The sequence below is a fragment of the Plecotus auritus genome (assembly GCF_963455305.1).
Source record: "Plecotus auritus genome assembly, chromosome: 9".
Lineage (NCBI taxonomy): Eukaryota > Metazoa > Chordata > Mammalia > Chiroptera > Vespertilionidae > Plecotus > Plecotus auritus.
The window spans coordinates 130,191,817-130,216,709 of NC_137783.1; the positions used below are offsets into that span (position 1 = coordinate 130,191,817).

General features: G+C 39.0%; 1 protein-coding gene across 2 annotated transcripts; it reads right to left on the bottom strand.

The window, feature by feature from the left end:
- Window positions 1-215: 215 nt before the first annotated feature.
- On the bottom strand, window positions 216-23,963 carry CCDC34 (coiled-coil domain containing 34). Of its 2 annotated transcripts, XM_080640558.1 has the most exons (6): window positions 23,578-23,963; window positions 17,950-18,085; window positions 8,744-8,851; window positions 3,800-3,958; window positions 3,172-3,313; window positions 216-767 (listed from the first exon to the last, which is right to left on the bottom strand). In XM_080640558.1, exons 1-6 carry the CDS (start codon window positions 23,907-23,909, stop codon window positions 553-555), a joined length of 1,092 nt encoding a protein of 363 aa, XP_080496684.1. In that variant the 5' UTR covers window positions 23,910-23,963; the 3' UTR covers window positions 216-552. The 2 variants fall into 2 exon arrangements, with proteins under 2 accessions (XP_080496684.1, XP_080496683.1); XM_080640557.1 differs by lacking the exon at window positions 8,744-8,851 and having other exon boundaries at window positions 23,578-23,927.
- Window positions 23,964-24,893: the final 930 nt, after the last annotated feature.

The following is a 24,893-nucleotide window of genomic DNA, read 5'->3' on the forward strand; positions in this document are numbered from 1 at the left end:
CTGCCTTCAGTTAGTTATTTAAAAAAATTTACATAGAGAAAAGCCATCAAACAAGACTATTCTTGATTACTGTAAGATTCTAACACTTATATTCTTCTGAGTTACCTTGAGCACCCCCTTTAGAAGTACTTGTTTGAATGATTTAATCTTATTATGTTTATAAGCATAAACACAAACAAATAACATAAAGTATGAAAGAACACAAGAAAAATTGTTGGCTTTCTATCACAGTGGTTTTATTTATTGATTGATTTACTTATTTATTTTGGTATCACAGTGGTTTTAATCCAAGCTAAATACAAACACAATTGTTAGTCAGTCACTTATCCTTCAAAACAGTATGCCAAGATCAACCTTGAAGCATTTAAAAATACGAAAATGTATAAAATATCTTCCTTAATAAATTCTAAGAACTCCATATATAAATGCAAAAATTTGTACTTGTCAATAATCACATCAAATGTTGAACTACCAACTGAGCAGTAAAAAAAACCAACTTTTGATTTTACAATTAAATATCTACAGGTAAAAGCATGCAATTTCCCACATCTACTATCTTTGTATTCTGCACAGAGTTCCAAGGCAAAGATTGTTTCTGGCTTTATGAATTACCAGAGATGAAGACCTGTGTGGCTGACTTATCACAGGCCTTTTAGGTTTTTTTCCGGATAAATCCTTGGCTTCTTTGGGAGGAGGCATATGAACTGGTTTCCAGGGAATTGGATTATAGAAGGCTGGTTCTGGATAAGAATTTCCATTGTAAAAACCTAAATTATTAAAAAACAAGAACAAAACAAGAAAAAAAAACTTGAGATCAAAGAAACTAGTTATTTTTAAATTCCTAGAAAAATGTTAAAATATCAAAAGGGCAAAAATATCATTGGTAAGTCAATTTGATTCAATTAAAATGAACTTTTGAATACTTTCAAACAAGTAACTTTCCAAATACAGTAAATATTGCAGTACAAATTAACATGTAAATGATAATTCTAAGAGTCCAAAGAAATGTTAATGTTAAAATCTATATAAAAATTTTACTAAGATTTTAAGTTTAGAACCTTTAAATTGAACAAAATCTTCATTTTTCTACCTGAATCTGGAAAATCACTGACTGTATACTAGTTTCTCCTAACTAGACACTAAAGTTTACAGAAAAAATTTTACACTGCATATGTGGTTAAAATGAGTCAGATTCCCATTTCGAATCACTGAAGTTCTAAATCACTGTGGCCCTCACCAGTTTCTCAGTGGTTAGAGCATTGGCCTGCAGACTGAAGGGACTCCAGGTTCAATTCCAGCTCTTCTTTCACATCAGTGTTTCTCTCTCTCTCTCTCTGTCTCTCCCCCTCCCTTCCACTCTCTCTAAAGATCAATGAAGAAAATATCATCGGGTGAGGATTAACAAACAATAATAAATACATAAATCGCTGTCACTCAAATTATTAAGATTTCATAGTATCACTGTAATTTTTATTATTAATTAGGGAACGTACAATTGGTAAGATGTATAGGAAACGATGTCCCCTAACTAGTTATTCTGAAGGAGGAACATTTTGTTAATCAGATTCGAATTCTGCAGTCACTATATGCACATAAATTCCTTTATTTCATAATTTATAAAAATGATATGGGCATTAAGAATAGAGACTTAAGGGCATTTACAGACAAATATGATGCTTATTAGAATAAAACTCATGCCCTGGCTGCTTTGGCTCAGTGGATAGAGCGTCGGCCTGTGAACTGAAAGGTCCCAGGTTCGATTCCGATCAAGGGCACATGCCCGGATTGTGGGCTCGATCCCCAGTGAGGGACTTGCAGGAGGCAGCCAATCCATGTTTCTCTCTCATCATGGATGTTTCTATCTCTCTCTCTCTCTTCCTTCCTCTCTCAAATCAATAAAAATAGTTTTTTTAAAGAATAAAACTCATTGAAAGCAAAAAAAAAAAAAAAATCTATTATTTTAGCAATTAACCTCTAGTCAATATGTATATTCCCTCCTAAAGTTTTATCTTAACTGCCCAATAGTTTGGTTAAAACCACTGCTTATTGCATTTTTTTCAAAGGAGAAAGAAAAAACGTGGAGCAGACCACGCTCAGTAGCTGTAGCGGATGACCTCTGTGACATGTAGGAGAGGCCCAATCCTGACAGCAGGAATGTGTCATTCAGACACTGGCAACCCACTCTGCCTGCATAGATATGTCAACACACACTTCACCAAGATGGTCAAAACAAAGTCTGGAATATGTTCTATTGTGTGAACAAAACAGAATGGGGGTATTTTTAATAATAAATCACTTAAACAAGTGAAGGCAGCTGTCAGCAAGGTATGAGCTTCCAACATGAAGCACAAAGAAAAACATGCACCATCATTTGTAATCAGACCAGCCTGAAGGCCAATCAGACCTGCTTCATGTGCTGCCTGGTACTCTACCTGCAGAAGGAATGTGTCAAACCATTGGGAGCTCTGCCCCAAAAAGGGTTAGAAGAAGGGGAGGAAAACTCACCCCTTAAAAATGTCCCGTTTAAGGCTTTGTAATCCAAAAAACATGAAAATGTAACTTCTTTTTTTAAAATTTTTATTGTTTAAAGTATTACATATGTCTTCCTTTCCCCCACTGACCCCTTCTAATCCGCACCTGCCCCCCGGCCCCAGGTCTTCACCCACTATTGTCTGTGTCCATGGGTTATGCATATATGCATATAAATTCTTTGATTAATCTCTTCCCACCCATTCCTACCCTTCCCCTCTGAGATTCAATAGTCTGTTCCATGCTTCTATGTCTGGATCTATTTTGTTCATCAGTTTACTTTGTTCACTAGATTCTACGTATGAGTGAGATCATGTGATACTTGTCTTTCTCAGACTGGCTTATTTCACTTAGCACAATACTCTCCAGGTCCCTCCATGCTGTCTCAAAGGGTAAGAGATCCTTTTTTACTTTGCAGTTTTGCAACTATTGCCTTTAAAATATATCTAATTTATAGAGAATGACAATAAATTTGTAGTATTCCACAGGAACATGGTGTATTATAATATAATCTTCCAGAAAATAGTGATTTGAAAGAAAAATGATTTTTACACATTTCTATTTCTGTCAAGAGAAAAGATAATGTATAATATTTACTTCTGCAAGTCATATTTATGTAAGCCACATAACATAAAAACCAACCTGTAAGTTTTCCATTGGCATAACCATAGCTTTTTGCAGCTGGACGAGGTTTATTTTTTGAATTTTCCAACCATTCCTTAAACTTTCTTTCTGCTATTTCTTTCTTTTCCTGTAATTCAGCTTGACGTTGTTTTTCTTTTTCCTTAAAATGACAAGACCAAAGAATCTCCAGGGATGTTCTGTAACTAAACATTGTACTTACTTTTCCCCAGCAGCTTCCCACCCCAATGGCTTACTGATGATAAATATTAAATCATATTTCTCTAATTTGAGAGCAAAACTAAACATGATCAGGGATATGGTATGTAGACATCAAACCCAAGAAGAAAAAAGCAATTTGCTGTTTTAAAATAGAATAGTAATTTACAATGTAATAAAAGTACCACCAAAATTTAGCATTAACAATGATAAGAAGTTTGAACCTAACTGAAAAAAAATATCAATAGGCTTATTAACATTTCTCAACCTAAGAAAACCACAAATGCATAATCATTTCTGAAGCTTAAGCATAGTATAATAAGTAAGGATAGCTTCATGTATTTATTTTATGCTAAGATAGTGCCAATTTTCTATTAGAAACTTATTATACAATAAACACCAAAGTAATGTATTCTAACTGATTAAATACCTTTTCTTTCTTCTTCTTCTCACATTCTTCAGCATTTTTCTTCTTTAACCATTCTTGATATTTTTCTTTTGCTTTTTCTTGCAAATGTTCTTTCTCCAGTTCCTTTGCTGCTTTTGCTTCCATTTCTTTATTAATTTTTTGTTCCCTTTCTTTCCTTTTCTTAAATAAAAGTAAAGGAATTTTAATTGGAATGTTTGTAATTATCCTCATATGAGGATGGAGTTTTATCTACAGTAATCTTCTAAATTTGTGTTATTTCTTAAAATAGGTGGTAACATAGTAGTTGACACTTACATGGCTTGTGAAAATATATAACATACCTGCAATTACCTGGTCAATTTTAGTTAACCAACTCGGCTGTAAGATTAATTATGGCAGTAATAAAGATCTTGTTCACCAAAGTATACTCAGAGCTTGAGACAGTGCTGAGTAAACAGTAAATGCTCAATAAAGATATGAATAAATTAGTGAACAGAAATTACAACCTGTTAGATTGCCCTGAGTATTTGTTTTTTAATGGATGTTTACCCTCTAAAATAGGAGCCACAAATGTATACATTCTTGGACAGTTTGAGAATATGAATACTTGGATAAATCTTCACCATTAGTGAGTTACAGAGAACAAATAACATTTGGCCCATTAAATATTGCTATAGGGGCACATACAGACAAATCTTTGGCTATGTAATTCTATGTAAGACCAGAAGTTAGCAAACTATGGCCTGAAGGCCAAATATGGTCCACCTGTGACCTGTCACCTGTTGCCTGTATTTTAAAATAAAGTTTTATTGAAACGTGGCTACACCCATTTATTTACATATTTATTGTCTATGGCTGCTTTTGTACCACAAAGTCTAAGGAAATAAATTTCTGTTGTTTCATACTCAGCCTGTGGTGTTTTGTTATGGCACCCCTAGTAGGCTAACACAATAAATAAGCTTATAAAAAGATGCTAAATATCATTGGATCTCAGGGAAATGAAAATTAAATGACAATGACGTATCACTGCATATTGACTGAAATGATTTAAAATGAAACAGACTGACAATGTAATGTTTGGCAAGGATGTGATGCAATTGGGATTTTCATACAATAGCGGTGGGAATGTAAAATGATACAAGCACTTTAAAAAACAGTTTGGCAATTTCTTATAAAGTTAAACACATACTTACCATACAACCCAGCAATTCAGTTCCTAGGCATTTACCCAAGATAAATGAAAACAAATGTCTACAAAAAGACTTGCACATAAGTTGTCATAGAATTTTATTCATAATACCCCAAACCAGAAACAAACCAACTGTACATCAACTAGTGAATGGATAAACGATTTGTGGTATTCCATAGAGTAGAATACTACTCAGCAATAAAAATGAACGATCTTAATACATAGAACAGGGAATTTTAAAAACAGAAGAGTACACCTTCTATGATCCTATTTATATAAAATTCTATAAAAGGCAAATCTAATCTGCAGGGACAGAAAGCAGACTAATGGCTTCCTTGGAGTTGGGACTGGTTGGGAGTGGGGAGCAGGAAATGAATGCAAAGTGGCACAAGGGAACTAAGTGATGGAAATGTCCTGTGTCTTGACTGTGCTGCTGGTTATACAGGAACATGTTTGTCAAACTTCAAATCGGCATATTTTGTTGTAAATTATAGCTAAAAGAAGATCTTAGCACACCAGACAGGCTCTCCATAGGATTAAACTAGAGGAGAGAGAATGGTATACCTTCAGTTAGCACAAGGAGAGCAGAGCCGGCACACAGGGGGGTGCTGAGAGAGAGGCCAGCCACTAAGTGGCTTCAGCTTTTCTGGCATTCCAGTTCTATCCCACACAGAGCACAACAGTAAATCTTCCCTTTGCAAAGATGGGGCCCTGAAAGAACCTCTGCTTCTTCAATCTGAAGGAAACTAACAAAACAACTGGCTAAGGTTTCTGAATCCCTACGCTGGTTCCTTCAATAGTACCTGGCACATGGTAAAAGTGTAGAATGCATGAAGGATACACAGGTAACCGTGTTACCAATCATACACTTTGTTGACCCAAGTTAATTTTATTTTTTACATTAAAAAAATCAGTTTCATGTTTTAGAAAATTAAAAATAATTTCATTTTTACATAACTTTTGAAACGATGGAGGTAAAGACCCTTATACAAAATATGTGATAACATACTGCAAAAACAAATCTGAAAGAACGAATTAGTATGACAACATAAATGCAAGAGTACCAGATGAGATAAGCCATTTATTTGAAACAGATTTAACAATTTACAGTCATAGTATAAGAAACTAGCTTTGCTAATGGATACATAAATCCCTTTTGTCTGGTTTTTTGATAGAACACAGTGAAATGACTAAGAGAAAATAACGCCACAGATCCAGCTAAAATGTGAATGAGGCTGGAGGCAGCAAAGGACCACACACCATGAAATGTAAACAGAGGAGGAAAAAGCTAGATGCCAGACAGACAGAGAAGAACCAGGAGAGCAGCCTTTACAAACAGAGGTAAATGTAACTAAGTCTGAAATAGGAAATCTGATAGGTTTTAAAGGAAAAAGAAATTTGAGTAATCAGTTATTTCTTAACATGCACAAGACTTCTGCAGAATAAGTAAACTCAATTTCTCAGGGTTCTTTTGTGAACTATTCCCAACCTTGTGGAATCCTGCTTTCAATAATTAGTGATTGATGTCAGGGCATGCCATTTCCCTCCAGAAGAAAAAATTTTTCTCAAATAATTGGATTAGATCTACTGCCACTAATTAACACAGAGAATATATCATCTCTCAGCAGTATCTTACATTCTTAGAAAAACAACAACTATGTTTGATTGGCATGGTAAAATGAGCTTAATGGAGTTAGAAGATAAGAGAAGCTTTTAGAGGAGAGAGCATGCTATTATTGTATACATGTAAAACTCTTTTATTTTTGAGTTACTTCAAAAAAGTATCACCCAAAGCCTGGTAATGGTCATATAGATTTGTTTTGATTTTGGCACTGATTCACAAGGAACTCTTTCTTGTTGTATTATGGAATGATGCTAAATTAATTATAATCAAGATATACTTCTGAAGTAAAGAACAAATACATTTATGGCTAAAACACACATATGTCTAGCCCATTTCCTTCTTATTATACCTGGAGGAAGAAAGCTACGTCATCTTCAGTTTGCTGAAATGATTTACTAGGTACTCTACTAATATCACTGGACATTATAACAATATTTAAGGACAAAAACTTAGGATTAAAAATTTTAAACTTTGCCCTACAATTTAAATATTTAACTAAATTCTTAAAATTGGACTATAATTTAAAAAGCAGTATCAATCTACATATTCACAAGATAACAAACTGACAAGTATTTACAAAATTTTTAACTTGTGATCCAATACAATATTGTATTAAAATTGAAAGATAATACCATTCATTCATTTGTTCATTTATTCATTCCAACAACAAAAGTCTACTGTATTATAAAGCATTATATTAGATATTGTGATGAATTAAAAATATAAACATTAATTCCTACCCTTAAGTCTTAAAATTATCAAGAAAATGAAGATATGTACACAATACAAAATAGCAATAAAATATATAATAACACAACGTATACATGACAAAGTGATAAATGTGAACAGGATTCAGGAAGGAGTTTCTAGCATCTGATCAGCGAATGATTCCTGTAAGAGGAAATGCTTTGAGTTGGATAATGAAGGGAAAGGTAAGGTGGGGGATATAATGAGATTCCAAGCTGATAAAATAACATAAAAAAATGAAGTGAGAAACAGAAGAAAAATGTCCTTAGCATTTCTCATGAACACATCCCTGGGGCCTGGACAGTACAGTCCAAAGCTCAAAATTTCTCTGAAATCTATCATATCAAATTTATGTTCTCTTCCATTAAGTATCTGTGTTTGCTTTACAAAAAAAAAAAAAAATTTCCTCTCAAAATTTTCCAGTAAAACTAATACTCCAAGAAGATTGGCTATGCGAATCCTGGGTATACTCCCAAAAGAACACCAGTAAGAATCAACAGCATAGAATAAGGAAACCACAGGCAGGGGGACTCTTTCCCCCTCCCCACGTGGGAGTCTGTACTTGTTCTTCAATAAATTTCCACCTTTGCTATAAAAACAGGCAGAAGACATGGCACCAAGGGCAGAGAGGAGAAGGTCTTTAACCGGCCAGGCTGGAATTGTTAAAACGGTATGCAGAAGACAGTGAGGAATCACAAGAAATGTATTTTGAATTGGGAAATGACATTTGACTGTTTCAGCAAGATTAATCTGCCAGGAACACAGGGTATGAACTCATTCCTTCAACAAATATCTATTGTGTCAGATACTGATCTAGCTGCTAGAGAACTGGACAAAAAAGAAGCAAAAATCGATGCCCTTATGGAACTTACATTCCAATATGGGAAAATAAACAAACAAACAACACAAGTTGAAAGATGTAATGAGACCAGACTGGAAGAGATCACAACAGGAGTGACTGTAAAGGAAAGGAAGGGATGACGATAAATGACAGAAGAATTCTGATTATGCCCAGGTGTCTGAGATGACAGCAGTACCAATAACAGTATTAGAGCAGTTAGGAGAATGGTTCTATCCAAGGAGAATGGGCAAAAATGGGTTGTTTCAGATTTGCAGGCTCAGAGGTGAAACCAACCTAAGTCAGAAATCCAAGACCCCAGGAGGTCAGGTGTAGAGGTACAGACTTCATGATTAGCTGGAGGCCACATGTGGGAAAAGGGAGAGAAGCAGAGCAAAGGGCGGAAGACAGAAACTTCATAAATGTCCATGAGGGTAGGAAAAAAAAATCAGGTCAGAAAAGAAAGAATCTAAGAGAAAATAAGAAAAACCTAGGCAATGAAGAGTCACAGGAAGAACACCTAGCAAAAGAGATGTCAGGATGTATGAGTGTAATTTTTCTCCTCACCTGTTCATTCTTTTTCTGAACCCATTCCTTGTGTTTTTCTTCAGCAATTATCTTTCTTTTTTCACGTTCTTCCTTTTCTTTTATTTTTTCTAGCTGTTGAGTTAATTCCTGTGAATTTTATTCAAACAAAAGGCAACTTATAATAGAAGTACTCAAATCACATATTTTTTAAAAGGCTGAGGTTAACCAAATTAAACAAGGACATAGTTTCCTTTATAGAAAATACACCATTAGTAACAATAACTTACTTAAGTAACTAGTCTATGATGAAAAAAAAAAGCATTGGTAAAAAGTATAAGTCATTTTTTAGAAATGCAAATAATTGCTTGGCAGCAAAACACTAGTTTCTTAGACTAAACTTCAGCTAAATTACCCTCATTGAAATCAACTTTCCCACACATAAATTTTGGCATCACTGTACACTCTTGGCAGAAGCTCAAGGGAATTGCAACTTTTTTTACAGTTATAAAAAGCTTCCAGATTCTTGAGGAAGATAAAGAATAGGAATTAAATAATCCCTAAATTTAAAATTTTAATTCAGTCATACAGAAGGCATTCAATTTTCTTTAGGAAAAAAAAAAATCAAGATTTTTCCTCACTCATTTTATAGCTGCTGGAGTGTAACACAACACCACATTCATATCCCATAGGCCTTGCTGTCACTGGAATCTACACGTTTGGGCATTTCCTCAGGAGAAAGAATGTGGAAGGTATGGCCAAATAAAACTACAAGCTCAGTGCCACCAGTCTGTCACTCATCAGTTAAATTACTGCATTAGTTGAAAATGCTGTTCAAACTAGACTCCTAGGACCCTACTACCATAATTATTAGTTATTTTTCTTCTCTCTCCTTAGATACTAATAATCAGATACTTTTATATCTTCCACTGGACCTCATTCCTCCTTCCCTCCCTCCCTTTCCCAAAGACCTATCTACCTGAGCATGAGTGGGAGTGGAAAGGACAAGTTTGCAGCTCTCAGACAGTTCCAGTGTGTTACATGACATGAAGATAAAACCTGACACCAAGAAAATATGGTTTGCACTTTAGAACAACTGATGCACAGGATACCTGTCTTCATGCCCTAGCATCCTGTAATTCCACTGCATAGAAAAGAATTGCCCTCACTCAGTTCCAACTTTTAAACATCATACTCCCGACAGCCTCCAGAGTAAAACAGCCATCTTGGCTTTAAAACATTCTTCATTACCTCTGCAGCTGCTATTCCTTGATTATTCACTTAATATATATATATTTTTTTATTGCATGCCTACTATAGATAGCATGAACTGAGACACAGGGATGAAATTCCAGAAGTCTCTGAACTAATCTCCTATATACACACAAGAATTGAGTACTACATTGTGAGGTATTATGTATAAGTTTAGAAAAAGGAAAAGAATGGAAGGGAAGATGAGAAGAGAAACATTGTAGGCCAGAGTGGTCAAATATGAGCACTATAAGAGGAACAGTGAGGAATTGGCTTGACTAGAAAAGAGATTGGGGGTGATGGGCTAGTGTATGGTAACTAGGTGGGAAAAGCTCTTTTGAAACAAGCAGAGTAAACTGAACACTATGAAGCCAGAATACATGGCAAAGGGATGACTTAGAACTCAATGATAAAGGATAAAAACTGCATTACAAGGGTCAGAACTATTCTGAGGGAGACTGACTAGGAGGTTGTCACAGCATGTGAGTTGTAAGGGAAAGGTATGGACTTGAGCAAGGAAATAAAAAGGGGAAAAACATGTATGTCTGTCTGTATGTATGTACATATGTGTGTGTGTGTGTGTGTGTGTGTGTGTGTATGACAGGCTACATACAGATCTAACAATCATATATCCAAAATTTCCCTATTTAGTCCTCAATTTTATTTTCAAGAAAAGTAATAATTTAAATATATAAGTAAAGAATGATTGATTATATTTATGTATCCTTTTAATCTTCATAAAAGTGAACTCAAAAATCAGAAAGAAAAATCAGACTTTGTGTTCCTATTTTATGGCTCACAAATTTTAGTTAATGTTGACATAAGAGTTAAAGATAAAGGAAGGGCCAAAAAGTATGTAGAAAATCCTACCCCTGACCCAGACAGTGCTCTAATCTCAGGATGTCCACTCAAGTACTTTGCCCCCACCCCCCCGCCAGAATACGCATCACATTTGGAGACAGAACCCTCCCTTCCGCAGCTGGCTCCAGCATTCCCACCCTGAATGCCTCCATTTGTCCCCACCAAGCAAGTCTCTTCTGGACATGGCTGGAGCCTTCTCTCTCAAGGCCCCTAGGTCGTCTTCTGGTACACCACTGAACTGCAACAGGATTACAGCTATTTTCCCACAGAGTAAATGCTTGATTATAGAAAACCAAAATGCAAAGAGGATCCTAAACAGCATTTTTATTTCAATAGTTTTTGTCAACTTTCAAAGACCAGAGTTTACCATTGAAGGTAACCATCACAAAAACTGACAGTTTTGAGTTTCAAAAATTCTGTGTCCCACCCTATTCACTAAGGGCTGATGAATGAAATAGCCAAAGGCAAACTGGGGGGAAAAGCCCTCAGATTATTCACAAACTGGATAATTTCTATAATTTAGATCAGATTGTACTAAAATGCTAAAGCAAATGTTAAAAATTAGAATTAACAAAGGCTATAGAGAATTCAGGGCAGTCTGTTAAAAAGTTTTTTTTAATAATAAAAATTTAAGTAAAATTTATATGATCTACAAAACCAATGTTAGTTTTTCATAATAGTAATATTCAACATTTATCATATTTACCATCTTAATTTTGATGGGTTAAAATAATTTAACTCAATCTTATAGAGATGTCTGAAACAAATCTAAATGTCTGTTACTGAAATCAAATATATGAGAAGGTATCTTCTTTTTTTTTTTTCTTTTTTTTTTTAAAATATATTTTATTGATTTTTTACAGAGAGGAAGGGAGAGGGATAGAGAGTTAGAAACATCGATGGGAGAGAAACATCGATCAGCTGCCTCCTGCACACCCCCTACTGGGGATGTGCCCACAACCAATGTACATGCCCTTGACCGGAATCGAACCCGGGACCTTTCAGTCCGCAGGCTGACGCTCTATCCACTGAGCCAAACCGGTTTCAGCAAAGGTATCTTCTTTTTAATAACCAACTATCCTTTATATTTTCCTTTAAGTTATTAAGAAAAAAAAATTAGAAAGCCAGGGTAAATTCAAAATTAAATACTAAGTCTGACCCATTTATTTCTAAAATACATATTAGTATTGTGGAAAAAACACTTATTAAATTGGAAGTCAAAAACTAGGATCCAATCCCATCTTAGCCACTAACTAAAAACCTTGGCAAAGTTACTTTCTGGCCCCTCATGTTTAACAGGGATCTGAGATGAATTGTTCCTTATACAAATTGTACTTTTAATGATAGGATTTATAAACAAATTAGAGAATGCAATAAATAAGAACAAAAAATAAGGAAAGCATAACTTATAAAATAAAACAAAGAGAAAGTCATGAAAAGACCATGAATACCACAATAGCTCAAAATAAGCTTATAAGAAAGTGAGGAGTTGGCCCATAAGTTATATTACTGGCATGACTGATACAATAAGATTCATGCTAAAATATTTTAATTGCTTTAGAGCTAAGTAATGATATAGAAGTTATAAGATACTAGTGGCCCGGTGCACGAAATTTGCTCACATTAAAAGGGAATTAATTAGGAGAAACCAAGATGACGGCATAGGTAAACACCTGAACTTGCCGCCTCGCACAACCACTTCAAAATTACAACTAAAAGACAAAACGGACATCATCCAGAACCACAGCAAGGCTGGTTAAGTGGAAATTCTACAACTAGAAGGGAAGAGAAAAGCACACTGAGACTCAGAGGAGCTGTTGAAGTAAAGTGCAGAGGTACAGAGGCGGACGCGCACAGAGAGGGCTGGCAACTGAGTACGCGGCTGGCTTTTCCAAGCCGAAGGGAGACACAAGCTCCCGACTGCTCTGAACTCCAGTTCCCGGTGAGACTCTGGGGACCCAGACTCATACGGAAAGAAACTGGACTGTCTGGTAGTGGGCGGAACTCGAGGGCGGCTTTCTCTCAGAGGTGCTTGCAGTGATTACCAAGGGACACTGAGACCCGGGGGCCTCTTGGGCAGGGCTGACGGGAAGCCATTGCTGTTTGCTCCGCCCTGAGACTCCACCCCATCCAAGCTGTGTGTAGAGGCTTTTGAATACAAATAGCCTGGTCCTTTGAAATCTAAACTTACCTATCAAACTGCAGCTGAATCAGAGAGACCTAGAACATCCAAAAGAAGGCCCAAGGCCCCACAGCAGCTTGCATTGCTTCACAGCTGGGCCTCATCTGGGCACCTCCAAAACCCAAACAAAGAGGAGGAATCTGCAGATCTCTCCGTAGCTCCTGCTGGGTGGCCTCAGGCAGAGGCTAAATTAGCACCTCCTTGGAGATCCAAGAGCCAGTGTACCCAGGGGTCAGAGTAGGACCGTCCAGATTACAACTCCTCAGATCCATAAGGCACACACTCAGGGGGCAGACTCAGTGAGCACCAAAGCCCCACTGAAGCAAGTCTTGTCTCATAAGGGTGTCACCAGCACAGAAGTTCTCCTAGCGTAGACACAGCTGATCCTCACAGCCAATTGGCCTGGAGGTCAGTTCCTCTCAGTGATACCAACAACAATCAAGGCTTAACTACAACAAGACAGTGCTTACAGCCCACAAAGGGGTGCACCAAGAGTGTCCACCTCAGGTAACTGGGGAGGCTGAGCCACTGGGCCCTATAGGACACCTAGCACACAAAGCCACTCTATCAACTCAGGGAAGCAGCCAAAATTCGAAGACAAAGATAAAGGTCACAAATGAAAGAAATGGAGGAAAGCAAACTACTGGATATAGAGGTCAAAACCATGGTTATAAGATTTTTCAAGAATTTTCTAGAAAAGGCCGATAAATTTAGCAAGACCCTTGAGGATATGAAAAAGGACCAACTAGAAATTAAGCATACAATGACTGAAATAAAAAATAATACTCAGAGATCCAACAGCAGACTAGCGGATCGCAAGAATCAAGTCAAAGATTTGAAATATGAGGAAGCAAAAACACCCAACTGGAAGAGCAAAAAGAAAAAGGAATCCAAAAATATGAAGATAGTGTAAGGAGCCTCTGGGACAACTTCAAGCGTACCAACATCAGAATTATGGGGGTGCCAGAAGAAGAGAGAGAGCAAGATACTGAAAACCTATTGGAAGAAATAATGACCGAAAACTTCCCCCACCTGGTGAAAGAAATAGACTTACAAGTCCAGGAAGCGCACAGAACCCCAAACAAAAGGAATCCAAAGAGGACCACACCAAGACACATCATAATTAAAATGCCAAGAGCAAAAGACAAAGAGAATATTAAAAGCAGCAAGAGAAAAACAGTTAGTTACCTAAAGGGAGCACCCATACGACTGTCAGCTGATTTCTCGGCAGAAACTATGCAGGCCAGATGGGAATGGCAAGAAATATTCAAAGTGATGAATAGCAAGAACCTACAACCAAGATTACTCTACCCAGCAAAGCTATCATTTAGAATTGAAGGTCAGATAAAGAGCTTCACAGACAAGAAAAAGCTAAAGGAGTTCATCACCGCCAAACCAGTATTATATGAAATGCTGAAAGGTATTCTGTAAGAAGAGGAAGAAGAAGGAAAAGGTAAAGATAAAAATTATGAACAACAAATACATATCTATCAACAAGTGAATCTAAAAATGAAGTGAATAAAAAATCTGATGAACAGAATAACCTGGTGAATATAATAGAATCAGGGGCATAGAAAGGGGGTGGACTGACAATCCTCGGGGGGAAAGAGGTGTGGGGGGGTGTGGGAAGAGATTGGACAAAAATCATACACCTATGGATGAGGACAGTCCGGGGGGGGGGGGGGGCAGTAAGGGCATGGGGTGGGGTGGGAACCGGGTGGAGGGAGCTATGGGGGTGGAATAAAGAGGAACAACTGTAATAATCTGAACAATAAAGATTTTTTAAAAAAAGGGAATTAGAGGAAATATTTTAATATTGCTATTTGCCCTTTCTCTATAATAGAAGTGTCATAGATGAAAGAAAATTAGTAATATGTATATGAAAATCTCCCTCCTGTCAGAGTCTGGGGTGCGCTGCGGGACCTAGAGTCAAGTCCCCAACCACCCGCGTGCGCCTCGAAATGAAATCACGCAAGACGCAGACACAGCTGGCCCCACCCCCATCAAGCCCTGCAGGGAGAGTGGCACGGCCTCAGGTCCCCCGGCCTGGCGCCAGGGTCGGGGGCACGGCCTCAGGTCCCCTGTCAAGCCCTGCCGGGTGGGGGGGGCGCAGCCTCAGGTCCCCCATCAAGCCCCACCGGGCAGGGGGGGCATAGCCTCAGGTCCCCCGTCAAGCCCCGCCGGGCAGGGGGCGCGGCCTCAGGTCCCCCGGCTCCGGGGCGAGGGTGCAACGACCATTTGCACATTAGCTCTTTATTATATAGGATAAGAACTGCCAATACTAAATACATGAAAAGGTTTTAATCTTTCAACCAATTATACTCTGCTACATGCTTAATCAATGTGGTAGGGATTTTGTATTCATTATTTTAGTCTGCTCTCAAAACAAATCTCCAGTAGTTTATTATCTCCTTTAACACAAAATAACAACTAACTTTTACTGAGTGCTTTCTGTATAGTAGGCCATTCCTTGATGTTCAGAGTCCTCCTAACACAATCAAGTAAATACTGTTTTCCCCCTTTCACTGGTAAAGAAATCTAGGTGGAAAGAGATTAAGAATTTGCCCAAGGTCCAAGTTTTGAATCCAAGGACTGCTCAAGAATTTACATAACTTTTAAACACTCTACTATTGACTCTCTAACATTTGGCTTACAGATGAAGAGAATGAGGCTCAGAGAATCTAAGTAATTTTCTGAAGGCCACAGAGTTAGAATGGCAAGGCTAAAAGTTCAGCCTTGTTCTGTGTGACTCCAAAGCCCAGGCTCCCTTATGAATTTCATTTCTTTTACTGTATGCTGACTCTAAAAGACCTTCAGGTTCTTTTTGTTAAGTATGTTTTTATTGATTTTAATGAGAGAGAGGAAGGGAAAGGAATAGAGAGACAGAAACATTGATGAGAGAGAAGTATCAATTGGCTACCTCCTCCACGCCCCCTGACTGGGAATTGAACCAGTGACCTTTTGGTTCATGGGTCGATGCTCAACCACTGAGCCACACCAGCCAGGCAGACTCCTTTTCCTAATGTAACAAGTGACTTCTAGTGAGGCTAGAGATAAACATAAATATCATAAACTAAACTCCACTTTACCACTGACTCACTAGAGCAGTGTTTTCCAAACTGTGACTCTAAAACCAATTGAATGGGTTATAACAGGCCTTTAAAACAACCCCAAAAAAGGCCTTGGCAGATGTGGCTCAGTGGATTGTTGTCCTATATACTGAAAGGTTTCCAGTTGATTCCCAGTGGGTGCACATGCCTGGATTACAGGCTTGATTGATGTTTTGCTCTCACATCAATGTTTCTCTCCCTCTCTCTCTCTCCTTTCTTCTCTCTCTAAAAATCAGTAAAAAAAAAAAAAAAGAAAGAAAGAAAGAAAGAAAGAAAAATTTAAGAATAGCCTACCAGGTTTTGCAAAAATTAAGATATTGTTTCAAATATGTATGTGTGTGTGACATGAAGCAAAGTAGATTTCTCACCATGAACAAATATTTTGAAAACTACTGAACTAAGTAATGGAGGGTCTGTGGTCTCAATAATACAAACTAAAAATAAGTGAAAAAGTTTTAGTGAGGCTGTGAATAATAATATCAATAACAATAAAATAACACCAGCCATATTTATACTGTCTCATTTAATCCTCACAAAAATCCTGTGACCCATATTATTTTATCCTTATTGTACAGATAAGAAAACTGAATGAAGCATAAAGTTTAAGTAAGCCTGCCTTACATAAAACCATATGGTCTTTCTCAGACTCTGTGGCCTTCTAAGAGGAAACAAATATTACTGTGCACTTTTCCAGGCATAAATCTGTAGTTTAGAATACAAAATATCATGAATAGGGAAAGAGCAGAAGGTACTGGTTTCTACAATCATTTAAATCATGCCAAGCCTCCTGAGTTTCAAAACTGATGTGGAAAATTTATTCCAAGGAAGACCATGGAGGGCGAAGTTTTAGTTCCAAGAATTTTTATGACAACATGATTACTAATAAACTTAAATATCCAACAATAGTGAACCCATTAACTATATCCTAATATATATTCAATAAATTTTTAATATATTTTAATAACCTTAGCCAGCCATTTAAAAATGACACTGTAAAAATATTTAATGATATTGAAATATATTAATAAATGTAACCAGTAGAAAAAAGCAGGTTACAAAAGAGTTTGCTCCTATTTCATTAAAAAACGAGAAATATCCCTCACCACTCAAATCTACTTGTTTTCTGTGATGGGAAAGGGAAGAATTCAGATAATGAGTCCAGATATGGAAAATACCAAATTATCCAAATATATTTGGCTGCTAGGTTCTAAAGAACAAATAGTAAGAGTTGAAAGAATGATGGGTTCGTGTAAAAACGTAGCTCGATCATTTGAGCTTGGAGGTGAGAGTTCAGAGAGAAAATCACTAGTACAGAAATATCCACAAGCAAGGCAGGGAAGCAGAGAGAAGCTGAAAACCTCCGAAAGCCCAGCAGATTCCTATCTCTCAGCACAAACTCACTCAAGGCACAAGCTCTGAGTAACATGTGGGTAGATTCCTATCTCTATTTCAATTTTTGTTTATCTCCTTTCCTAAAAATTATACAAAGTATATGCAATTGAATTGTAGATATGGTGAAGCTCCATTGTATGTGTCTGTATAGATACACTTGCACATACTTATTTCTTAAATTATATAGAAGAAAATCTGGAAAGCTATACACCTTAGTATTAACAGTGTTTATCTTCAGGTAGTGAGATTAGAGAAAATTTTAATATTTTAAATTATGCTTAGCTCTATTTTCCAAATGTTCTTATAATGACCATGTATTATTTCTACAATATGAGTTATTAATACAAACAAATGCACTTTGTTTTGAGGGATAATATTAACATTTTAATTGCAACAGCAGCTCTACTTTTTGAGCTCGTGGATTAAATAAAGAGGATACTGTCTACTTTTACCTCTAGAGCTCTCTGTTGCAGGCGGCCACGTTCTTCTTTTTCTTTGCCAACAAACCACACTTCCCATGGTGTCAGGCTGCTCTTTGGTAAGCACACCTGTTTCTGTTCTTCTTGGTTATCTTTGGATTCAACCACACTATTGCAAAAGAGAGGACACTCTACAGCACTTGTACTCTTTGGCTTAATAGTCAAAATCACTTAGGTGTACAGTAAAAGTAGAATTTAATAATCTATTTACAATACTGTAATTTTAAATAAGTAAATATATATGAATTACATATAAATATACATTTGAAAAATCACAAAAAGGAACTCCAATATTTGAATTAGTTTACCCATAAATTGCCTTTAAATGCCTTCATCTTCTAAAATCACATTATTTTAAAAATCTATTGGGATAACAGACACCCAGTCCATTTGCCTCAATGACAACAATATCTTTTTCTTAAAAATCTTATATCTGGACAGCTAATTACAACACATGATCCTAATCAGATCCTGGAGCAGACTTTTCCCTTCTCCTCCCTTAAATAACGAATACATATATATATACAGACTATTTATCTATCTATCTATATATCTGTATCTATCTACATATATATCTGTATCTATCTATCTATATATAACTATATCTATATATATGTATATAAAAAAGGCTAATATGCAAAGTGTCCCCTCAGGAGTTTGACCAGGAGACCGGGAGTTCGATCGCTCTCTATGACATGTGCTGACTACCAGGGGGCGGCGCAGAACATGGCGGGTGACCAGCGGCAGCGGCGGGGTGCTGAGGGAGCTAGGGAAGGAGGAGGAGAGGAGGCAGGGAGGTGGGGAACCTGATCGGCCCTGATCACCAAATATAAAATTGTTTTTAAATAAGTTACGTAACAGTATATGGCCGTTGTATTCTTTAGCATTTTGGTTGACTCCCTTTTGCCAGTTCTCAGACAGTGTGTGTGTATGACTCTCCATAATTGTTACCTCTTACCAAGCTCACCAGACCTCTCTCAGACTGTCTTTTCTGGGTCTGGGGAAAAGTAACTACTTACTCAAGCTAAAGAGAAGAGGAGAGGGGAAAAACTCTAAGTACGCAACTAAATAAAGAACACAGGCTTCTGGCCAAATACACAAGCTTCCTAAAACAGGAAAAGCTGGTCAGCACTCAGAGAAAGTTTGTTCAGAACCCAAGGCAGCTCTAGATACTAGATTATAGACTCAGCTCTTCATTCCTACTTCAGGCAACCAATTGCCTAACCCACTGCAGTGAACAAGTTTTCTACTTCACAGCTTCAGCTTACTTGTTTTGTTCTGCTGCTATTTCTCAATAGGACGTAATTTTTATTCTAGGGCAGTGGTCGGCAAACTCATTAGTCAACAGAGTGGCATGTGGCTCACGAGCCGCCGTTTGCCGACCACTGTTCTAGGGGAAAAGAGATACAGATGTGTTGTGTATTTCTTCCATGTACCTTTCCTTCTCAGTCTTATAGAACAACCTCATCAGCTCCCAAGTTTCAACTATCTCTATGTGCTGATAATGTGCGAACCAGTTATTCCAGACCAGGTCTTTCTCCTGAGCTCCAGGCCTTTATTTCCAACCATCTGATAGACAGCTCCACTTCACTATCAAACTCAATCAACCCAAAACAAGTCTAATCATCTTTCAACATGTACTCACTACCCTTCCTCACCAAGAAAAATTGTACTCCTCTTCTTACAATCCTACCTCAGTGAAGGGTACCACCACCTCCCCAGGTAGCCAAGGCAGGAACCCAGATCTGACTCCTCCTGCTCCCCCCCATCTCCCACACCATATAACCACTAGTTATGTCTATTCCAATTCTTTCCGTTTTCTCAAGCCACTGTCTGGACATAACTGGTCTTTCTCCCTCCATTTATAATCATTCTCTACACTGTTGCCAGATTCGTCCTTCAAATGCATCCTTCTATCATGGCACCCCCCATCACAAAGTCCTTCAGTGGCTCCTCTGCCCACAAGATGCAATTCAAACTCCCGATGCCCATGAATTGGCCCTATCTTCCTGCCTCTTCTTTCACCAATGGCGGATCCAGACTCTACATTTCAATCTTGTTTGAACTTAGGGAGATTGATGAATGTGCCATGCTCTTGTGCTCTGCAGCTTTGCCTAAAACTATGAAATTCCTTTCTTCCACCTCCACATATGGCCAGAGTAAGGGCTGAGATATGGGAATAAAACATTTGGGGTGGTGCATCTCTACCTGTTTCTTCCTAGTGTAATTTTGTAACCTCGTTAAGCCTCCATTTTCATCTGTAAAATGGAGATAACAGTGGCTACCTGCATTATTACTAGATGAGACAGCCCACACTAAAGCACTGAGTACAGTTCGAGCATGCAGTACACATTTGGTACATGTCATTCAGAAGTAGGAGGAGGAGGAGTATGGATAATTCCTACTGTCTCTTCAAGATTCAACCCAGGCATTATCTTTACTGCCTTACAGTGAAACTCTGCAAAAAATCTGGACTAAGCACCTTGGGCTTTCTGTCGCTTGCCCATCTCTGCCATAGGCCATGAATTCCTGACATGTCTTAACGCATACTTTATTTCAAGAATCTACCTTAGGGCCTAGAATAGAGTAGGCTCCTAAGAAATGTTTGTTGAGAGAATAAATTAGGGAGATCAGTGTTTTTTAGAAAATGACGCTTTAAATATTAAATTTCTTGCCTTAATATTTTTAACAAACATGTTCAAAATGTTTGATATATATATGTATATAATAGCTCTACCCATAATCACTAGAGGCTTGATAAGCAGCTGTTTATGACCAAAACCTTTATTAAGACATGGGTTTCCTAATGGATAGTGATTTAAAAACCAGGGATAAAGCTCACTAAACAGCAGGCCCAATGCATATTACAAGACTCCAGGAAAATACTCATTATCTTGTCTGAAGTCAACTGTGAGCTTCACTCAGTCCACTGTAAGGTCAACGCATCCTGAGCATGGCCCTATAGTTCATACCTATCATGTGCAGCTGATGCCTGAGTCTAGCTCAAAAAAGCCTTACCCTGTAAGTTTTGCCAGTCAGATCACTGTGGCAGGTGAAGGATGGAAAAGAAGGCAGCTCTATGTTTACGCCCTAGTCCAGTGGTTGGCAAACTCATTAGTCAACAGAGCCAAGTATCAACAGTACAATGATTGAAATTTCTTTTGAGAGCCAAATTTTTTAAACTTAAACTTCTTCTAACACCACTTCTTCAAAATAGACTTGCCCAGGCCGTGGTATTTTGTGGAAGAGCCACACTCAAGGGGCCAAAGAGCCGCATGTGGCTCGCGAGCCGCGGTTTGCCGACCACTGCCCTAGTCCACAGAGATTACCCAGAACTGTGGCTGCTCACCTCATCCCATTCGGCCCCAAACTGTCCAGAGCACCAACTTAAGGTTAGAAGTAGGCAGAAGAAACGAAAAAAAAATTTTTTTTCAACATTTATCCTTCCTGAGAAGAAGTGCTAAATTGTCTGAATCATTTGAAAACAGTTCCTGCATCTATGATTCCTTTTTGAATCATAGGGAATGGACTGTGATAAGGAAGGCAGCCTTGGCCCTAGGTTGCCACCAGCTCCTTCAGGCGTTGGCTAAGGAGAGATATAAATCTGTTCAACTCCTCTGGTCAGGGCTTTGGATCTTGGAAGCTAATGAAAGGTCTCAGCAGCTGAGCTGTGGTTTTGATGGGCCAGCATTCCTTAGGCGGCTAAACTGTGTCTACATTGTCTTGTTGATTAGGCTGAGAAAGTATTTTCCAAAGCCTTAAACTTTATTTTAAAAATCTTTGGAGCCAACTCAGTACAGAAGAATCCCTACAAAGACCCGCATGAAAATGGATTCCTTACAGTCTACTTCTACCATTAGTCCTACTATCAGGTTGATCAAAGGTCTGTTTCTTGTTGCTACAACTAGTCTGAACAAGTGACTTAATGGCTACTCTTACTGATCTCCATTCCCACCAATGTACTTACTTTTGCTTCTCATTCTTAAGAGTCTCACTGTTGTAAAACTGTGTATAAGAGTCACTTCATATGGTTCCATATTCCATTCACTCACTCTGGTTATGAATGCCTTATATGTAGGAGACTATCTTGATGCTTATACATAAAGCATGGGTCTATATTTCTTAGATCTCCTGTACTATGCCTTACACTGATGGATAATCAGAAACCTGTAACTGTTTTCTGAAGATGACATCATGAACCTACTCCAGAATGGACCTGCATTACTATGCCTGTCTCAGAAAAACACATTCCTGCAGGAATGGGCGTTTTGTTCCCATTTCTACATATCCAGTAATAGGCCATCTAGTATAGGAAAGTGAGAACGCAATTGCTATAGCTTGGCACTAGGCCCACCCAGCTCTGCTAATAACTGGGTGTATGCCTTTGAATCAAACTTTTTATTTGTATTCTGAGCCACAGTTTTATTATCTGTAAAATGAGTGACTTGATGGAGGCTTTAATTCCATGAGAGTAGAGACTATGTTTATCTCGTTTATAGTCCCCAGTATGTAGACTGATATGTGACACAAAGTAAATGTTTGCCAAAAGAATAATTGTAGAAATGAACAAATTACGATGGTTTTAATAATCTCTTTGATTCTAACAGTCTTTGATTCAGTGACTTCTATTCCACTGTTCAGTGCTCAACTCAGACCCAAGGTTGTCTCTGGATAATGAGGCTGACACGGTTAAACTCTCTCTGCTTCATCTCCTTATTTGTGACATAAAAAGTATACTGCTTCTGCGGAAACCGGTTTGGCTCAGTGGTTAGAGCGCTGGCCTGCAGACTGAAGGGTCCCAGGTTCGATTCCGGTCGGGGCGGGCACATCCCCAGTGGGGGGTGTGCAGGAGGCAGCTGATTGATGTTTCTCTCTCATGGATGTTTCTGACTCTCTATCCCTCACCCTTCCTCTCTGTAAAAAAATCAATAAAATATATTAAAAAAAAAGTATACTGCTTCTGACAATCTACTTCACTGGCAATCAGGTCTGTTTTGTGTTTTTTCCCCAAATAACTACAGGTACTACTAAGGTGCAGTGGACCACGTTTTGGTGTTAAGAGTTTGGACAAGATGCTCAGCCTGAGTGCCTCAGTGGTTGAGCATCCACCTATGAACCGGGAGATCACGGTTAGATTCAGGTCAAGGGCACATGCCCAGGTTGCCGGCTTGATCACCGGTGTGGAGCGCGTAGGAGGCAGCCAAACAATGATTCTCATCATTGATGTCTCTCTCTCTTTCTCTCTCTCTCTCTGAAATGAAATTTTAAAAAAGTCTGGAGAAGAGTTCTGGTGCTCACAATAAGATTTTTGAGTATTCATACAATTCCTAAAATGTTAGCAAAATTCTGTGTTTGAGACTATGTACTTTTATCTGGGGAGTGAGATGGTAGCAATCATCATGTTCTCAGTTTGGAAAGGGATTAAGGATCACAGAAAACGTGAGGTCATTTTTCGGAAGGGGCCCAGGCCTGTGCGCAGAAAGGAGCACCACCTCACCGCCTTTGGGACGAGGGCAGGCGGGCTTAGCCACAGAAGCAGGTACACAGAGGGGCCTAGGCATCCTGAGAGCGGCCGCATGGGCCCGGCGGCCTCGCTTTTACCTGGCGCGCCCCCGCAACTCCATTCCTCCCAGGCTCGCCCCCTTGGCCTCTGAGTCGTGGGCATCTTCGTCCACTTCTTCTTCATCCGCCGCGTCACCGTCGTCGTCAAACGCGAAGCTCTGGTGGCAGAGGGGAGACAACAGCGACCGGGTGGAATTGCTGTAGCTCAGCGGCGGGGATGGCGAGCGCACCGCCTCCAGCCCCTGCCCGCGGGCGTTCGCCGTGAGCGCGGAGACGGAGCCCGAGGAAGGCCGCGACCGGGCGCTGCAGTCAGCCGGAAACCAGGCGTCGGAAGGGGGCCGAGCAGCCCCCCACCGCCCCGCCGCCCACATCGGGCCCGCCACGTTCAAACCGGCGGAGCGGCGGCGGGGACGTGCTCTCCCAGCAGGCCCCGCGCGCGCCTAGCCTGGCCAATCAGGGCGGGAACAGGCCCGCGTTGCCTGGGCGACGCGTGGACTCCGCGCCGGCTTTGTTCCGGCCTTGCTGCGTGCCGGCCTCAGCCCGGGCTTGTGTCTGCCGGCCCTTCCTCCGCCCGGCCAGCCGGCCAGGTAAACGCGCTTCCGCTAGCGGGCCAGATGGCGTCCCCCAGAGGGCCTGCCCCTTGTTTGCTGTGGCGGTGCAGGTCACTTTCTACAGGAAACAGGCTGCTGCTAAATAAGACGTGCTTTTAAAGGGAAAGAGGCAAAAGTCAGAATTACCCCCATATCATGACAAGGTCAGGATTATAAGCATCGGTCAAGATTTCTTTCAATACACGGCCATATTTTATGAGGGGAGAAGAGGCGAACTTTATCCAACTGTACAAGTGAGTTCAATTTAGGATAACTTTTTAGGAATTTTATTTATTTTTACTTTTTTGGTTAGCACCTCCTTTGCCTGTCTATCCATGTGAATGTGGGGGTCTCTTTGAACCCTCTAGTGTGCTAGGATCTGTGCGAGGCACTGGATATGTGGATGGGTAAAATAAAAACCCTACAGGGACAGGTCCTCATTCTCTTGTGAAAAATCATCACTCTTCTGTGGAATGCGTTTCAGGAGGAAAGAAAAAAAATGTGGGACCTCCGAAGGAGCACTCTCTTAGGGATTGGGGATAACAGTAGCAAGGGAGAGGTGATAATATATCTGGATGCTTTTTTCATGCTGACAAAACTGTGCACTTGTAAATAAACATGGCTTTTATCCAGCTCATAATGCATGTTGCTCTAGAAATACCACAAAGTGAAAACTGACAGTGGCTAAAACAGCGCACAAGATTTGTTACTGACTAAAGAGTGGTACAAAATCTTTGATGAAATTTAGATCTGGCAACATTTGAC

What these genes read in the sequence shown, in the direction of transcription:
- CCDC34 (XM_080640558.1), bottom strand. Translation starts at nt 23,909, where the DNA reads ATGTGGGCGGCGGGGCGGTGGGGGGCTGCTCGGCCCCCTTCCGACGCC. An exon ending in GAGTTGCGGGGGCGCGCCAG is followed by an intron (nt 18,086 to 23,577) that starts GTAAAAGCGAGG and finishes CTTTTGCAATAG; the next exon opens with TGTGGTTGAATCCAAAGATA. An exon ending in AGAAGAAGAAGAAAGAAAAG is followed by an intron (nt 3,314 to 3,799) that starts GTATTTAATCAG and finishes TGTCATTTTAAG; the next exon opens with GAAAAAGAAAAACAACGTCA.